We start from the raw sequence: 17,741 nt of genomic DNA, 5'->3' as shown, positions 1-17,741 counted from the left end.
GTACGGCAAGTGTCACATGATCATGGAATTCGCCTGAATGTATCCTATGTACGGAAGTCGGTCGTCGTGCAGAGGTGGAACTGTTGACTATTACTTTATGGTATTTTGTTAACGGTATCATTGAAAGTACATTTGTCACTTTCTTGGTAGGTACGTTTCTGCTCGGGCAGAAATGGTCGTCCAGGAAAACATGGCAAACGTTGTCGTATTTCAAAGCAGACTGTCCTCAGTCATGGACATGCTAGCCAAGAATGCAATCGTAGAAATAAGTAAACTGTGGGACGATGCCTTTGCTTTTGTGCAAATTGAGATACGCCAACGAGAAGATGAAATCGAATCTCTGAAAAGCAAAGTGCTGACGATGGAAAAGGAAAGGCTGGAAGTAATTTCAAAGACGCCCGCATCAGCTCCCCCTTCGGCTCCATGTTTTTCCCCACCACAACAACCGGATCATCCTGGGAAACCCGATGATAACGGTATGGACAATCTTAATGTATCACTACTAATCACCAACTTCTAATGCTCCTAAATACTCCAACTTTTTATGTTTTGTTATATTATTAAAGGGGACATATACCACCAGGTGTGAGTGTGAAGCCGTTTCTAAAAATCTGCCCCATATGACATCACTAGTGGGCTTGTCCACTTAGATCTGTGCTTGATAGATGAGCAACGTTTACTTCAGTCCACTGGGTAGGCTGGTAGACTGATCTATCTAGTAATTATTACCTCATACAAGCTACTTGCTTTAGTTGTAAATACTTAAATATTTTGTTATATTTACTTACTAAAAAGCCTTTTTAACTTTCAATTTAATTTTCTATTTTTACCAGAAAGATACATGATCTGATACCAGAGAGAAAGGATAAGGGTTACTAGAATCCGGGTTGGGGTCCCAGAGAAAGTACCAAGTTCCTTTTAGGTCGGGTTGGAGTCCCGACGCGGCTACCAGAGAGACTGTTGATCTGATCTTAAATACATTGCACTTTCTATTTTACTCATTTCTTTGAATACGTTTTCTTTTACTTATCTATTATTTTATTTTATTGTAGAACAATGTTTATATGTGAAGCACTTTGAGTCTGCCTTATGTATGAAAAGTGCTATATAAATAAAGTTGCCTTGCCTTGCCTTAAAATATGTGTGTATACGTTTTAAGTAGCCATAAATAAATGTGAGATAATAACCACATACCTTTATAAAATGTACTTTTTATTGTTGTCCATTGTGTCTTATTCTAAGAAAATGCATTTTTTCTCTCCTCAGGGCCCATTTCTGTTCTGCTTCAAACTAAACAATCACTGCCAATTACCAGAGACACGGCGGACATATTAGAGATCACCCCCCCTCCCACGCAGAGAGAGGAAAGACAGTCGGAGCTTCACGGCTCTTGGAGCTCCAATGAAGCCGACGATGAGTTGAGTGTTTTTGAACTAAAGGAAGAGTTCGTAGATTCGCGTGTGGCTGAACCAAAGGAAGAGGCTGTGGAGGACGCTATCCCAATGGGGGATCTGGAACAGGACATGGAACACAATTCGGACTACGGTTCCAATCAGACGGCGACCGAGGCGGACTTTCAAGCGGCCGATGGCGCTATGGAAGACAAGGACAGACAGCGCTGGTCGTCCGTTTCCATCGCAGACAGCAATGACACAGACGACTCCGATTGCATCTTCAGACCGCAGCAGTTTTCGGAAAGTCTGGACAAGGAAATGAAGTTCATTCAAAATGCCCTGGACAGTCTTGACAATAACCAATCAGAGGCGGGATACATAGATCGGATGAATCACACGGAGCCGGGACAGCCTATGGACGTCCAGGTCATGGGACTAGTGTCCACGGATAAAAATTGTCCGAGCGATCAGTACGACCTGATGCAAATCAGGGCTTTGAAGAACTGTCGCGTGAGGGAGAAGTGGTTCATATGCCCGTTCTGTGGCAAGAGCTTCGACCGCAGCAGCCACCTCGAGATGCACCAGCGTATCCACACAGGGGAGAAACCGTACACGTGTACCGTGTGCGGGCGGTGCTTCTCCCAGCGGAGTAACCTCCGCACTCACCAACGGACTCACAAAGAATACTTCCATCATTCGCTCAGCGCAGAATTTAATCCTCAGCTCTGAGTGAGGGAGCACAGGGCTACGCATCAGACCTCAAGGAGGGACAGCACCTCCTTTGGTGAGACGTCACCTTGTTCCCAGAGGAAGGACACAGGTTCTTGGGTGTGGATGGTGGCGAGAAAGAGGGACTTTATTATCCTCTTACTTGTTAGGGTTTTCACTGGGGTTGGCTTACGGACAGTCGGACACACACAGCTCTCACACACTAAGAAAGAGATCGGAATTTTCCTGTAGTGAGGGGGGGGCCGAAGCTGACCGGATGCTAATAATAAGCATCCAATAATAATCCTCCTTCACGCCTCGACTAGGTGAAACACCTAGTCCTGATTGGCTGAAATTATGTGACACTACAGAAGTTTGTTTAGTGTTTTGGTTTCATTTGATTGTTCTATACTACAGTTGAATCTGAATCGATGGCAGATTAATTGACGTTGACTGAACTGGGGATAAAAATGGGCCTGTTACCAGACCCTGAATCCCTGGCCACTTAAAAAATAAAGATTTAGTATTCAGGGTCTGTTGGTTGCTTGGCATGAATAATATATAATTATTGCAACAGAATCTTAGGCAAAACCTGGCAACATTAAACAACCCTGGCGACACCAGTATGAAAAGTTTGTATTCTGCCTTTTGATATTTTTTAAGTATATTGTGCAGTTTTTTAAACACTTAAAAAAACAAAACATGGGCTTTATAAATATTCAGAGCGCAACATGACTCGTGGAATCTTTTTCTTCATAATTGGTTACGGTGGAGACAACCCCACTAAGTCTCAGAAAACCACTTATAGAAATTCAGGACGAGTGTAAGGCATAGTTCGAAAACCCATGAATTGGTGCCTAATGACCATTACCACAATTATTCAATCAATGTCCTGCTTGGATTTGTTGATTACATTATTTCATTACTAATTGCTCAACTCGGTCAAAAATCAAGAAGTCACCAAATGTCAAATACTTTCTATTACGAATAGAATGTCAACAATTGGTTTTCACATTTTATTGTCCTCAGAAGACTAAATTATATGTTCACGTTCTTTATCTGCCATTTTTAACTAAAAAATAAACATTTACAAATATTTTTTTGTCCTTACTATACTTTAAGTAAACATTTCAATGCCATCAGTGACACACACTTTCAAATGCTTACCACAATATTTACAAAAGGTATCTCGGAGGTCAGCTTCTGACCTAGTTTACTACGGTAGTGCATCGGTAGAAACCAAACCGGGATAGTCCGCTCCACGGCTTGTCTAACCTCTGAAGCATAGACTGTACATGGCCAAAGAGTTCAGTGGGCAATAATCAGAATGATCCATTGGTTGAACAGCTTCGTTAGAGTGATCCTTTTTTCTCTGCAGTAACAGAGTGACGATATAGACCTCTGTTGCACTCTTACTGACTCTTCATCCTTGATGGGACACGAGGCCTCTAGCAGAACCACTCAAAACACCCTCATAATGTGTGTTGAGTGGGTTTTTTAACCACAAGCTGAACATGCTATTTCAGGTTCCCCCCCTCCCCCCCGGATATCAAAAAAAAAATATATATATATATATATTTGCGAGCCAAGGTTTATGGGGCCCATCTGATCCCAACAAGGGCCTATCAAACTCTTTGGAACTTATGGTGGAAACGGGCTTTAAAAATACATTTGACTCAAGCTCTCAGCAGCTGACAGGGTAGAACCTGCTATTACTACGAAGGAGACTTCCAGAGCCACGTCTGAGAGAGGATACACACAGGTAGTTTGGGGCTTTGGCACTTGTCCACCTTCTCTTTGCATGAACCAAATTGAAGTCTCTTTGTTAACTTGTGCACAGCCAACACCACAGTAAATACTTACCTAAATGATTTTTTTTAAATTGATGAGTGCACAGGGATTATAGGCTGCAGTTGCTGTTGGATTTCAGACCTCGTAGTTCAGTTTCATCACACGGTCAAAACGGTTCATTACTTAAAGCTGATAGAAGCAGCGACCAACAAAGACCCTGCCTGATGCTTGCCCACACTCGGCTATTGCTCGTCCATAATGCCCATTTTGGGCAATGGTAGGGTTTCACGCTTTCATACACTAATAATCGCCGCTGGATTTACAGTCTCGGGAACAAAAGGAATCGTTCAGTTCCTCAGGCCACCGGCCGGCCTTGACCCACAAGACCTCGAGGGCCGCCCATCGTCGTCGTGGCGACCAGAGGAGCCGCGTCTCTAGATGACCTGGCCCCGGGGGTGCAGTAGGATGGCGTTGGAGTGGGGCTTGGGGCGGAGCACGCCGTTGCTGTAGTAGAAGTGGTTGGTGAGCGCCTCGGAGATCTGGAAGCTGCTGCTGCTGCTGTCGCCCTCCTCCCCCTGCTCTCCCTCCCCCTCCTCCCCCTGCTCCTCCCCCTCCTCCCCCTCGGGCGTCGCCTGGTGGGGCTCCCAGTCCGGCTCCGTGGGCGTGCCGGACTCCCCCGCAGGGCTGCCGGGCTCCTGCTCTCTGGGGCCCAGGCCGTCGTCCGGCGGGGGCTTCATGGGGACCAGGGAGGACGGCAGGCCAGAGTCCTGCCAGAAGGACCGGTAGAAGTGAGGGGCTTTTTCCTCCAAAACAACAAATACATACATACTACATTCACTAGTGTTCAGGCTTACCTCCACAGGCTGCATCATTCACATGACCCAAATCGCCAGGGGATAACAGTGAATACATGCAATCGCAAAACTCACCACTAGAGGGCAATGTGATTCAATCTTTAAATCTCACCTGTAGTTTTTAACTTTGTGCGTTCAAGAATTGGACCAGGATCAAGCCATTGAACTATGTAACCCACTGCATCACCTTTTATCTAAAACAAGTGGTTTATCTTTCAATAACAATTTCCTTCAGCTCAGAAGAGCATAGGCCTACCTAAAAAAACGTTTTACATGAAACCATCTACTTATAAACACCTCATTTGTTGTAACTTGTCAACCATCCGATAAATAAATATGTTGCAGCAGCAGTTCTTGCCCGTAACCATGGCTTTTGTTTGATACATGATGTTTACACATTGATTAACTTACTCCGCCTTCTGGAGTTGGTGAGAAACAGACCATTCTGCTGACCACATTCATGAGGACAGCACTTGGACTTCTCATGGGCTAAACGCACCAGGCTAGCCAGACGACGTTTGAGGGAAAGTGGAGAACATCGTTGTGTTTGGCCATTTCAATGGGGAAGGTTGGCAACAAAAATAAAGACAACACCAGCCTTGTTTAATCCAGATCCTTCATTGATCGTCCCCTTTGTTATTCTATTTCTGTAACAATGGACTTTGAATGAAAGCAGAACGTCACCGGCCACATCTGTGCTGCTGAAAGCACCTCTTGACGTGCTTCATAGTGGTATTGTAGAGCTACCGTACCAACCCTGGCCCATTCTTCTAATGCCAGGGGTTTCGCCTAGCCTGGCTATTGCCGGAACAAGATCATTCGTAAATTGCACGTTGGTCTGGGGAAGCTGCTGTCATTTCCTTCAGCACAAGAGGCATGATCAATGGGCCTCGTTCGAATGACTCTGTACGCGATTGGCTGCTTGCCGTCGCATCCCCGTCGTCTTTGTGTTTAACCAGCCACCTTTTCCAGGTGGAAAAACCAGCTCAGATCGGAAGCAGAAAGAAATGTATTGCTGCTCTAAAGACCCTTCTGCAGGGCGAATTAGGCCTGGGCAATAAAACAATAAATTATCGTATCGTGATAGACTTTTGATCAATATCAATATAAAACATGTTCAATATATATATCGATAAGAGACTGGACCACCGAATCTAGCAGCTGTGTTTGTTACACAAACACGGTTCCATACATATTTACAATATTTGAGTGTTTTTCATTGTTGTATCGACATTGGAGTATTATTTAGGTCCTTATAATGATCGATAGTTATCGATATCGATCAATATGATCCAGTGTCATCGTGGTACGTTGGAGACACATACCAGCGACATGTTGCTGTTCTTCAGGTACGACTCCACCCTGCGCCGGCGCTCCTCCTTCTCCCCGTCCGCCTCCGTCCTCCTGAGCCCGTCCCGGCTGTCGGACCAGAGCACGGGCCGGCCCAGCTCGTCCACCTCCACGTCGGGGCCCGGGCCCCACCTGCCACCCAGGGTGGACTGGCTGCCCTTGTAGATCGGACGGTCCTGCTGGCGGCAAAAGAGGGGCTTTAACGGGGTCGGGACATAGCCCCCCGCCTCAACCCTGGTGTGGCCCCAACCACGGGATTCTAACCTGGGGGTGCAGTGACTCATGTGCAGTGACCCGTATAGTGAAGGTATACTCATGTGTGACCCGTATAGTGAAGGTATACTCATGTGTGACCCGTATAGTGGAGTGATACTCATGTGTGACCCGTATAGTGGAGTGATACTCATGTGTGACCCGTATAGTGGAGTGATACTCATCTGTGACCCGTATAGTGAAGGTATACTCATGTGTGACCCATAAAGTGTACGGTTCCTCATCTGTGGCTCGTATGGTGAAGTGATTCTCATGTCTTGCACGTACACTGTAGTGATTCTCAATGTAACTCGTATAGTGCAGTGATTCTCATGCGTGACCCGTATAGTGAAATGATTCTCCCTTGTGACCGGTATAGCGCAGTGATTCTCACTTTTGACTGGAAAGTGCAGATATTCTCACATAAAAGTCGTATAGTGTAGTGATTCTCACACGCAAGTTGTATAGCGCAGTGAGTTTCGTGTGACTCAAATAGTACAGTGAGTTTACTGTGACTCATTGTCCATTGAATTTCATACGCGACAGGTGCAGTGCAGTGCCTGTCATGTGGGACGTGCAGTGACTGTCATGTGGGTCGCACATTGCAGTGACTCAACATTCCACAAGAAGGTACTCAAGTATCATCCTTGATCCATAAGCGAAAAGATGAGTTGTCGAACAAGTTTTGGTTGCCCTATGTTTACCTCGTACAATTCTCTTCCTCAAAAGAGTTATAAACAGGACTGTTTGACAAACTTTACCTGTTAACACGGCTGGCGCCACGATAAAGAGTGAACGAAAGCCGTCGGGGCAGTGGAACTCACCAGAGACGTTTGGCTGCTCTTGATTCGGCTGTCGACTCTAAGCAGAGTGTAATCGTCGGGCTGGAAGATACGGGGGAAAAACCCAAGATTAGGTGGGTCTACGAAATAATACAAATTAAAACATTCAAACAAAATACATGTAGTTGGAAAGAAGTGACACGAGCCAGCGTAGCCTGTCGAAGGGGCGTGTGTTGTGGCCTTGCGGTGTGCAGTTTGTTTGGAGTGTCTACAGGGCTCTAATCATTGGCCTCTATCGAAGACTAGCGGCTTCATGGCGGGTGGGGGGGGGGGGGGTGGCTCCATGGTGCCTGGAGCCGTCAATAAGGGTGGGTCTCAGACAGGCGTCCCACTGGGGCCGGCTACTGGCAGGCTACTGGCAGGCTCCTGCACCTCAGAGGGGAACCAGTGAAACACCAACACCAACACCAACACCAACACACACACACACACACACACACACACACACACACACACACACACACACACACACACACACACACACACACACCAACATGGCACCCGCCTGCGCTCCCGGGGCACTCACACTGTTCAGCCGTCGGCCCGACGCGGTTCTGGAGAGGGTGTTCATTTCCTCGCTGGTAGAAGAAAAAAAAAAAGAAAGAAAAAGAAAAGAAACGACAAAGAGACAAGCACAGCACATTTTAAAAGCAATTACCAACTTAAAAGGCTGCCTGGTAATTTTGGTCCAGGAGTAGAGACAAACAGACGGGAGGTTTTTAATGTTCGTTGTTCAGACCCCCGCACCCGTCCCCCAGGGTAAATGCGAGCTCCATAGCTTAGGGCGCACTCACGCTAGGCCAGTTTGCCTGTTTGCCTGTTCCGTGCTGCAGGAAGATTCAGCACGATTCCCCCCCTCCCCCCTCCCCCCGCTGGCCCGTGGTCACACTGCTCCCAAAGGCCGTGGCCTGGGCACGATTGCTCCTTCATACATACGTCATCACGTCGTAATACGATAAATACGTCATCACCAAGCGTGGTGTCCAGCTGCGACTGAATGCAGTCGTCGGCCCAAATTTCAAGTAAACACTCGACTTCACTATCGTTCCAACGTAGACCCACTCGTGAACCGCTTGCAGCCCTTGTTTAAAATGATTGTTGTGGGGAAGAAGGGCATGGACCTATAAAGAAAGAAGGGCAAGGACTACGTCATCCAGCTCACGTTGCGTATCCGCGCGTGTGCGCGTGTCATCTCATTAGCATCTGTACTTTGGCCACGGCACACCTCTCCCCAGTGTGCCGTGGCCAAGGGGCTGTTCCGCGCAGGAATACGGATGGCGTGGTCACACTAGCCAAACGTTGTAGACTTTAGTATGCAAATGAGCTCGGGCACGGGGCCGCGACCCTAGTGTGAGCGGCCCCTAAGAGGCTCCCGGGGACCAGGCTCCAGGCACCCAGACTCACGTCCTCTCGCTCAGCTCCAGCGCCAGCTTCCTGTTCTTGCGGCGGTGGTGGTGGTTGACCAGCAGGATGACCAGCACCATCACCAGAACCAGGCCTCCGGCCGCCGCGCCCACGATGGTCAGCATCAGGTTGTGTTTGCCCTCCTCCTCGCTCTGCTTCGATTGCCCTGGGGGGCAGGGGCAAGAAGGTCACAATGTTCACTTTCTAAAACGTTTTTTTTTACTTTGCCTATGTTTTCTTTTACTTATCCATTATTTTACTGTATGACAATGTTTCTATGTGAAGCACTTTCAGTCTGCCTCGTGTATGAAAAGGGCTGTTAAAAGAAGCCTTGCCTGAGTGTGTTGTTTTTTCTTTGCTTTTATGTGTGTGTGTGTGTGTGTGTGTGTGTGTGTGTGTGTGTGTGTGTGTGTGTGTGTGTGTGTGTGTGTGTGTGTGTGTGTGTGTGTGTGTGTGGAACCCCTGATTATGACACGCACGCACACTGCAATTGTTTTTTTACGGTTTGTAATATTTTCACAAGGGGGCAGCATAACCCCTAATATCGCCACTGATTAAAAACTTGACATCATTTTAGGTTGAGACAAACCCTAACCCTAAATCTGGATTGTATTTAATTCGTTCAAATCATTTGCACTCAACAAGGACCATGTTATACTGGATCATTTCACAATAGTAAAAATGTTTGATTAGACTCATTTTTTACAGTCAACCAATGCACTGACCTGCTATATCCAGAGTGATTTCTGTTGTGGCCGCTCCCACAGTGTTCTTGGTCACACACTCGTAGGTGCCGCTGTCGTTCATTCTGATGGGTCGCCCGAAAACTAGTTTTCCACCGATTACCGTCACGCCGTCTGGCAAAGCCCCGCCCTTCCTGAAGAGGTGTAAGAAATGAGTATTGCTCTGCCGATCTTACAAAACAAGAGCTTATAAGATAATCAAACATTAGTGTTTGGCGACAATGGAAAGCCCTATCACCTCTAATGATTCATCAGGTACTAAGTTGTAGGTTAATTATAGAATTGGAAGCAAAACAACAGGGACAGAAACAACGCGTGTCTGAAGGCTCTGCCTCCTTCTCAGAGCACTTCCCCAGCCCTCCGATCTGGTTTTGTCAAAGAGCACAACCGCCAATTTGTGTGTGCACCTGTACACGAGTCCTGCCTGCTCACCGACCGGCCCATTGATCTGAACGGAGTAAATTGTAGGTGTTGGGGATGCGCAGGAGGGATTTTTTTTGGGGGGGGGGGTGCGAGCACAGTCCAGGGAACAGGTGACCTACTTTACTGCACTCGGCCCATCAGAAGTCCTAACATGCTGCACAATGGTGGACGACAAGATCCAGTTTCTAATGTACTCCACTGAGAGGAGTCTTGTTGCCGTGGTTTCGGCTACCGCTGCCCCCCCCCCCCCTCCCCTTCTTACAAATGCCCTTCACTAAACAAGAGACCCCAGTTTTCAAGCCGGACCGCTTCTTAGCTACTCCAAACAATGTCAAAGGGAAGAGGCCGCGATGACGCATCTGTGCGTATGTAATGTTGGCAATTCCCATGACACGGTGAAGTTTTAAACTGCTGCAGGCCAAATCAGGGATTAACAACATGTTTAAAAATATATATCAAAGCACTGCACTTTTAGGATCGGCAAACCATCGCAACTTAGCAGCAAACGAACATGAAGGCGTAGAAATGTGCCCTGCAAAATTATAGAATACACAGCAACAGAAATGAGGGCTATGAGACCGTTTGAGGCGTAATGCGAGGAGCTGGATCCCAGTTTATTTTGTATTCGGTCACGAATGTAATGGCGGGTGCTGTATATGTCTCATTAAAAGCACAGAACCGGTGTTTTAGCAGCGCGTTAGTGTGATATTTAGAGTCGGCCACTGTGATTAAGTGCTTAGCGTGTGTCTAGCGCTCTTCCCCGTGTCTCCTCGTCCCCCCACCTCCCTCCCTCCCTCTCATGTGAACCAGCCCTGCTTTTTTCCAAACTTGGAGTTGAGCAACATGATACTGTGGCTTTCATTCCGCATTCAATCGAGCCAAGAAAAAAAAAAAGGATGTCCCTTTTTTCTTTTTGTTACGGGGGGTTGATCGCCACCCTTTGTTGTCCCAGCCCAGCGTATTAGTGTACTAGCGCGGCGTTAGAACGGGATTAGCCCTGTTTTGCATCGCATTCCTTCGGCGTGTAAAAATACACAACCACACAAAGCCTTCTGTGGACAAAAAGGAAAGGTGGTATTGGGGGGCGTGGCCGTATTAAGTCTTTAAATGGCTCTGGAACGTGATGATCAGAGCAGGGAGAAGGGCTGGATTAAAGAGTGGGGGGGCTCTCGTTGTGGGAAGTGCATTGGCTGCTGATGATGATGATGAAGATGATGATGAGGATGATGACGCTGCACTGTACTAGGGCTGGGCCTTTTGGCCTAAAATTAGAATCTCAGATTGTTTCAAACCAAACCCGATTATCGATTTTATTCTTTTTTTTCTATAAATAAATATTACTTTTTTTACTTTATTTATTTATTTGAAGAATAAATAACATCCTACTGCTCTGCTGCGTGCCTCAGTTTAAGATGTTGGAATAAATTTGATGCGCTGCTGCTTTTGGTTCCCACAGACTTTAGGCAGCTCTACACATTTTTATTTATTTCCTTTATAATAGATTTTCGTCCGAAATCGTCCTAAACCATAACTCCGCGTTACACTTAGGGATGGATGCCCGGGCCCTAGCCGTACCGCGTCCAGGTGACGTTCCCCGGCTCGGGGTTCCCTCCGCTGCTGCAGGTCAACTCGGCGTTCTGGTCCCCGTCAACCCACTCCTTCACCCCGCTGGAGATGGCAGCGTCGGGGGGGTCTGCGCACGCACACACACACACACACACACACACACACACACACACACACACACACACACACACACACACACACACACACACACACACACACACACACACACACACACACACACACACACACACACACACACACACACGCATCTTGAACATGCTGCCCAGTAGCCACCAACAGGATGTGGTTTGACCTCAAAGGTCATCTGGAGTATCAGTACTCTAATGCCGCTTTTCCACTGCATGGTACCAGCTCGACACGACTCGACTCGACTCGACTCAGCTCGCCTTTTTTGCGTTTCCACCGCGAAAACATGGTATCTGGTACCTGAAGTGGCTGCTTTTTCTAGTACCGCCTCGCTCTAGGTTCCAAGCGGCTGAGCCGATGCTAAAAGGTGACGTCGGCAGACGGCCGGCCACTGATTGGCCAGAGAGTGTGACGAAGTCACGAGAGCGACATGGCAACCATGCTGGTAACAGCCATAGCAGCGCCGCAGCCAACATATTCCACTTCTTCAACATGCCAGCTAATAATACGAACACGAATACCATCGCATCGATGTTCTCCATTGTTGTTATGTGGGTTCTGTCCATGTGTGGGTTACGTAGGTGTTGTTTGGGTCGCGTACAAAAATACGTCACGGCCCTTTCGCGCAGCCGACCCCGCCCACGTCCCGGAGGTACTATTTGCGGTGGAAAAGGACCCGCGCTGCTACCGTGTCGAGTCGTGTCGAGTCGTGTCGTGTCGAGTCGAGCTACATGTGCGGTGGAAAAGCGGCATAATGCTACATCGATCAGGTTTAAACAAATGAATCCCCCCCCCCCCCCCCCCTTCCATGAACTCTGATTGGTGCTTATGATCCCAGAGTTCTAATGCCATGACTAATTCCCCCCCCCCCCCCCCCCAAATCAACCACAGGTTTATGACATCATCGTGACCCATCCCCCCCCCCCAAATCAACCACAGGTTTATGACATCATCGTGACCCATCCCCCCCCCCCCCCCCCCCAATCAACCACAGGTTCATGACATCATCATGACCCATCCTGCCCCCCCCCGGCCCCCACTCACATTGCACCAGCAGGCGGTGGGCGTGCCTGCGGGGCTGCTTCAGGGCGGGGTGCCCCACCAGGCAGTCCAGCCGCTGGCCGTTCATGCTGCGCAGCGGGTGCAGCGAGAAGTGGCTGGAGACGGCGCCCCCCTCCGAGGCGCGGCCCAGGGGCTTCCCCGGCAGCTCCGTGTCCCAGGAGAGGGTCGGGGCGGGGCGGCCCACGGCGCGGCACGACGCCGCCACCCCGTACGGCTCGCCCTCCACCAGCGCCACGGGCTCCAGGGACGAGATGGGCAGGACTGGGGGAGAGGGTTAGGGTTAGACTGGGTGGAGCAGGCTCTTGGGAGGGGAGAGGGAGGGTTAGGGTTAGTCTGGGTGGAGGAGTCTCTAGGGGTGGGGGGGGGTTAGTCGGGGTGGAGGAGTCTCTAGGGGGGGGGGGGTTAGTCTGGGTGGAGCAGTCTCTAGGGGGGGGGGTTAGTCTGGGTGGAGTCTCTGGAGACTCTGTGTTCCTTCAGTCTTAACAGCAGGATGGGGGGGGGAGGGGGGGGTGGATTGGTGGGTTAAGGTTAGTCTGGGTGGAGGTGTGTCTGGAGACTGTTGAGGTCGTAACGGGGGGGGGGGGGGGGGGGGCCTGTTTGAACAGGTTGACTTGGCTGTCAACGGCGATGATGACTGATGGGGAACATATGAAGGGTTAACAAACCAAACCAAAGAAACAGCCGCTAGAACTTTAGCTTTTAACGACCGTTTTCAGTCCGTGGGACGAGGCGGGGGGGGGGGGGGGGGGGGGGTTAAAGGGCGATTAGCGTTACAGCATGTGAAGGATGGCCCACTGAGAGGGATTCAGTGGAGCAGGAACAGAGCTGCTCGACATCCTGACGGTGTCATAACAGAAACCCCAGACGAAGGGGAGAGTCCTGGGGCCTGGGGGGGGGGGGGGGGGGGGGGCTAGGAGTAGGCCGCCATCAGAGTGGAACCGTCACACGGTGGCAAAGAAGTTGGCAACAGAAGCGTATCCACCCTCTCTTTGTTGGCAGCGGTAGACGGAGCGAGAGAGAGAGGGAGGGATAGAGAGCGAGGGCTAGAGAGCGAGTGAGAGAGAGAGAGAGCGAGAGCGAGGGATAGAGAGAGAGAGAGAGAGAGAGAGAGAGAGAGAGAGAGAGAGGTGATTGATATTTCTACAGCTCACGTCTATGGCATCACGCCGCCATTAGAGGCGTTCTGCCGGAGAACAGAGTCGCCGTGTCGGGACCGGGCGCTCACCCCAGACGGTGAGGGCGACGCTCCGCTCAAAGTTCCCCGACGGGAAGGTGGTGACCTGGCAGGTGTAGCTCCCCTCGTCTGACTCTTCCGTGTGGGGGATGAGGAGCACCGAGTCCTCCGTGGGAACGCCGTGCTCGAACCTCACCCTGCCGGAGTAGCGGCCGAACTCTGGACGTTTGAGGAGAAATAATGAAAAAAAAAAAAGGAGTTCATTATTTATTTATTTTGGTCGACGTGGCGAACAGCTGCTGCAGAACTCGTGTACGTGTGACGGAGCAGAGTGCTTCCCAGCCAAAAGGAAGTCATCTCGTAAAAATGTGGTACAGCGACTATGGGGTCGGCCTGAGTGATGCACACACACACACACACACACACACACACACACACACACACACACACACACACACACACACACACACACACACACACACACACACACACACACACACACACACACACACACACACACACACACACAATTAATTAATTACTCTTTGTTCTCCAATACAACCTCCTCAGAAATGAGATTGACGGTAAATATCTAGAATGGAACCGGAAACAAGGCGGAGCTCCGCCCAGCTGTTGTTACAGTTAGTGCCGTCTGACCCAGGCTCCGTGCCGTCGCTCCCCAGAAGTTCTGCTTTAACAAAGTAGGACCACTGGATCCCACATTAGGTCCTCAAATAATCAAAAATGATTTGAATGGGCTGATTGAGTCATGGTTGTGTGGGTGTTATTGCTTATTGACCCTCGTTTTAATTTGATGCATCTTTTTTTTTTTTTATGAATTATAGTGATAATAGAGAACAGTTGGCATAGTGCCAATTTTACACTTGAAGCAACATACTTCAATTTAAATAAATAACCTTCTGCAAAGACAGCATGAACTTTGGGAAAGTTCAGCAATGGATTTAGGTTACACTGTGGTGCCAAGAGTCCATTGTTCATTGTCTCCTTACATCTGAAATATGCTGCGAAGCGATGAATTGCTGCGTACCATTCAGAGGGCCGAGAGAACCAAAACACATCCCGAAAGCTCGGTGTGACCAATCAAGCTGGCTTAGCGCTAAGAGGAAGCACTTTGTGTTGTCCAAAGCTGCCTTCTCCAACAAAAATGCCTCTGAAAAGTGATATGATACATCTAGTATATAAGACAGGGATATGCTTCCATGTTCTCAAAGCCGTATGCTTTCAGAAGCCTTGGAAATCCATTTGAAATAGGTAATATTACACCTTCAACGAAAAGGCAGCCTACAGTACGAGTTTCATTTCTGATTCTCTAATTATAGCTTCGTGAAAGTGAATGGTTGCTGTTTTCCTTTGCCCTCATGACTAATGAGAGCCCGACTAGTAAACTGAATGTCTTTGGGTTATGAACCGAAGTAGGCCTACACTTGCTGATGTCATCTTGGATTTTGGGAAACACCCGTTGTTGTTTTTTCCCGACTAAGCGATAAATCAAGTAAAAATAAACGGTCTACAGATTAATCGACGATGAAAAACAGTCGTCAGTTGCGGCCCGATCCGATTGCCCTACCCGTGTGTCCCTCTGAGAAGTGGGCGGTGATGATCTGCTCCCTGGAGCCGTCCGTCAGCTCCTTGTACCACGTGACCTGCACCACCTTCTCGCCCGCCTCCACCACGTAGCGACACGGCAACCGGGTCTTGTCCTCCGCCAGCGAGAGCAGAGCGAAGACCGGCTCGGGGGGCTCCACAAAGCCCGACTCCGAGACCACCAGCACCCCTAGGGAAGGGGGAGACCGAGAGAGAGACCGACGCTTCAGTATACGCACACACCACGGCCATGGGGGTACTCTGAGAGGGGAGCTTATTCATCTGTTAACGTTTGGATGCAGTTTGTTCTATTCCACAACGTAGGCTACTTGAGCTAGTGGACGGTATTCATCTTCACTATCGACCTCTTCGAAGCCAATTGGCCTATTCTGATATAAATGTTGTCCCTGTAACTACGTGAAGCCTACTAGTTTGAATATCTTAAGATATCTCGGCTTATATTTGTGTCAGTCAAAATGTTTGCACCAATAAAAGTATTTTTCACTATTATAATAATACTCTTTAATAGAAGGCTAGGCTGCTTTATATAGCCTATACTGCAATAGATAAGGCTGTACACATTTGCTAATATATGACATAAGGAAAGCCTGGGGCATTCCTATATTATGTTAGCATGTAGGAGCACCATTTCAAGCTACAATGATGGATGAAGTTAAGCTAATTTGGAGAAAGTGTGAGAGCAAAATAATTGCAAGATAAAACGTATGCAAGGTTGCGGGTGTGAAAACTTCACCACTGCAAACATCAAAGAACAAACACATGCCCTTGGAATTCTTGGGAAGAACAAGTTACTGATTCACAGCCTGATTAATGATTATAACTTTTCAGAAGACTGCAACAGATCTATACAATGCGTCACTGACTCATATCAGACAGATAGACAAGGCCATCACGTATCCAGCTCGTTTCAATGCAGGAGGTGCCACTGGGGATTTCTAAACACAGTAATTGACAACGAACTGCATCTTCTTTGTTCAACACGTCGCTGTGGTGGGCCATAAGAAGAAGAAGAGGCAGAGGAACTGAGTTAAACGAACAACAGTACACTAGGCAAACAGAAAAGTGTTTGCAAATGAATGTCACAAAGCTACTCCACTTGCTTTTCCCGTTTGTGTGTGACAGTTTGCGTAACTCTCTCCTGCCTCTCTGCCAATTGAAACAGTACATTTTACATAATGTGTCTTTACGTTCAGGCTACTCATAGTAGACAACCAAGCGTCGATAACATTGAATAAAAAAATTGTTTACAAAAAAAAACCCAGGGGAAAGGTACTTTTTGTAAAAAAATAAGCCCCCAAAATGAAAGATGGGAGAAAGGAGGAATGCCACTGGACTGCATTCATACATGGTGCGTGTTCCTGCAACACCTTCCTGTCTGTCTGACTGTGAGAACCATGTAGCGCAACAATCCATAGTAGTGGTTACTGCTAGTTAAACAAATGATACCGATTATTTTCAATGTTCGAAGGGGTCTATAACCTATATTTTCTCACCAAGCTCACCTTTAAGCATTGAAACACAAATAGGATAATTAGTTGAGTTTTAAATCGTGCAAGAATGATGCGAAGGTAGAAGATGTTTGGTTCAAATACCTGTGTTTTGAAATAAGGATCTTACCAATAGCCGACAGCAGAGTGAGCAGTGCGCTCCCTTGGCCCGACGTAGGAATCCTCATCTTCAGACGTGAATCGAAATACGGCGGGACTTAACGATGATAGAAAGTTGGGTCACGTTAACACAGCGTCAGTGGAGGCATTTTTGGTTTTTTTTAAACAAATCATTTAAGTTTTCAAATCCAGCAGGAATCCTCATCGGACGGTGTGCATCCCATCCACCTCGAGGTAGGAAGGTAGCCTTCGATCCAAACTCCCAGGTGCTGGAACTTCTTCAACACCTCCGTTGTAGTGACAAAGTCCCAGGTAGACTATTCCGCTATAGCTATGCACAACATAGGAAACGCCAAATTAAAGAACTATAGCATGGTGAACATCGTGTAGGCTTCTACATTAGTGTACAAAGATAACTAGGACTTTTCGTGTAGTATTGATAGACGAAGCGTTTCTGTGCCTGTTCGATTCCGTACACCTGTCTGACTTCACAGCCCCGCCTCTTGTCAGGTGGCCACGCCTCCTAGCAGAGAAAGCCCCCCACTAACACCCCCACCCAATAGTTGTAGAATAAATTAACAAACGCCCTAACGCACACTTAAAAACACAAATGAGACGCATTCAATCATTCAATGCACAGCTTACCGGGGGTAAAAGGCAATACAATTGAAGTAAGTTGGTCTACATTTTAGTTCAGCCTAGACGTATTCACAAGAAAAGCAGTCGGCCTTAGGACATGAAGGGCTAGAGCTGGCCACACGAGATAACTGTGGTGTAGTTTGATGTAGCCTAGTTATG

The 17,741-nt window shown here is 48.1% G+C and overlaps 2 protein-coding genes across 5 annotated transcripts; one reads left to right on the top strand and one right to left on the bottom strand.

Annotated features, from left to right (window-relative positions):
* The first annotated feature begins 27 nt into the window (after nucleotides 1-27).
* On the top strand, nucleotides 28-3,198 carry LOC115548737 (zinc finger and SCAN domain-containing protein 2). Its single transcript, XM_030363551.1, has 2 exons — nucleotides 28-476; nucleotides 1,267-3,198. The coding sequence occupies exons 1-2, from the start codon at nucleotides 173-175 to the stop codon at nucleotides 2,121-2,123; spliced, it is 1,161 nt and encodes a 386-aa protein (XP_030219411.1). The 5' UTR covers nucleotides 28-172; the 3' UTR covers nucleotides 2,124-3,198.
* nectin4b (nectin cell adhesion molecule 4b) lies at nucleotides 3,105-17,448 on the bottom strand. Of its 4 annotated transcripts, none has more exons than XM_030363546.1 (11): nucleotides 16,954-17,448; nucleotides 15,299-15,505; nucleotides 13,762-13,929; nucleotides 12,519-12,797; nucleotides 11,337-11,454; nucleotides 9,321-9,472; nucleotides 8,596-8,761; nucleotides 7,682-7,769; nucleotides 7,174-7,233; nucleotides 6,073-6,276; nucleotides 3,105-4,660 (listed from the first exon to the last, which is right to left on the bottom strand). In XM_030363546.1, the coding sequence occupies exons 1-11, from the start codon at nucleotides 17,009-17,011 to the stop codon at nucleotides 4,328-4,330; spliced, it is 1,833 nt and encodes a 610-aa protein (XP_030219406.1). In that variant the 5' UTR covers nucleotides 17,012-17,448; the 3' UTR covers nucleotides 3,105-4,327. The 4 variants fall into 4 exon arrangements, with proteins under 4 accessions (XP_030219406.1, XP_030219407.1, XP_030219408.1 ...); XM_030363547.1 differs by having other exon boundaries at nucleotides 6,073-6,273; XM_030363548.1 differs by having other exon boundaries at nucleotides 7,718-7,769; nucleotides 16,954-17,447.
* Nucleotides 17,449-17,741: the final 293 nt, after the last annotated feature.

This window comes from Gadus morhua, chromosome 8, assembly GCF_902167405.1.
Source record: "Gadus morhua chromosome 8, gadMor3.0, whole genome shotgun sequence".
NCBI classification, from domain to species: Eukaryota; Metazoa; Chordata; class Actinopteri; order Gadiformes; family Gadidae; genus Gadus; species Gadus morhua.
The sequence above is the reverse complement of the archived record's forward strand: the minus strand, read 5'-3'. Positions and strand labels throughout refer to the sequence as shown.

Bases quoted from the DNA above. Each gene is read 5' to 3' on its own strand.
- LOC115548737 (XM_030363551.1), top strand. From the start codon at position 173: ATGGTCGTCCAGGAAAACATGGCAAACGTTGTCGTATTTCAAAGCAGA. The intron at 477-1,266 runs GTATGGACAATC...TTCTCTCCTCAG, and splicing joins TGGGAAACCCGATGATAACG to GGCCCATTTCTGTTCTGCTT.
- nectin4b (XM_030363546.1), bottom strand. From the start codon at position 17,011: ATGAGGATTCCTACGTCGGGCCAAGGGAGCGCACTGCTCACTCTGCTG. The intron at 12,798-13,761 runs GTGAGCGCCCGG...CCTCTCCCCCAG, and splicing joins CGTCGCCCTCACCGTCTGGG to TCCTGCCCATCTCGTCCCTG. The intron at 6,277-7,173 runs GTGAGTTCCACT...TTTTGCCGCCAG, and splicing joins AGAGCAGCCAAACGTCTCTG to CAGGACCGTCCGATCTACAA.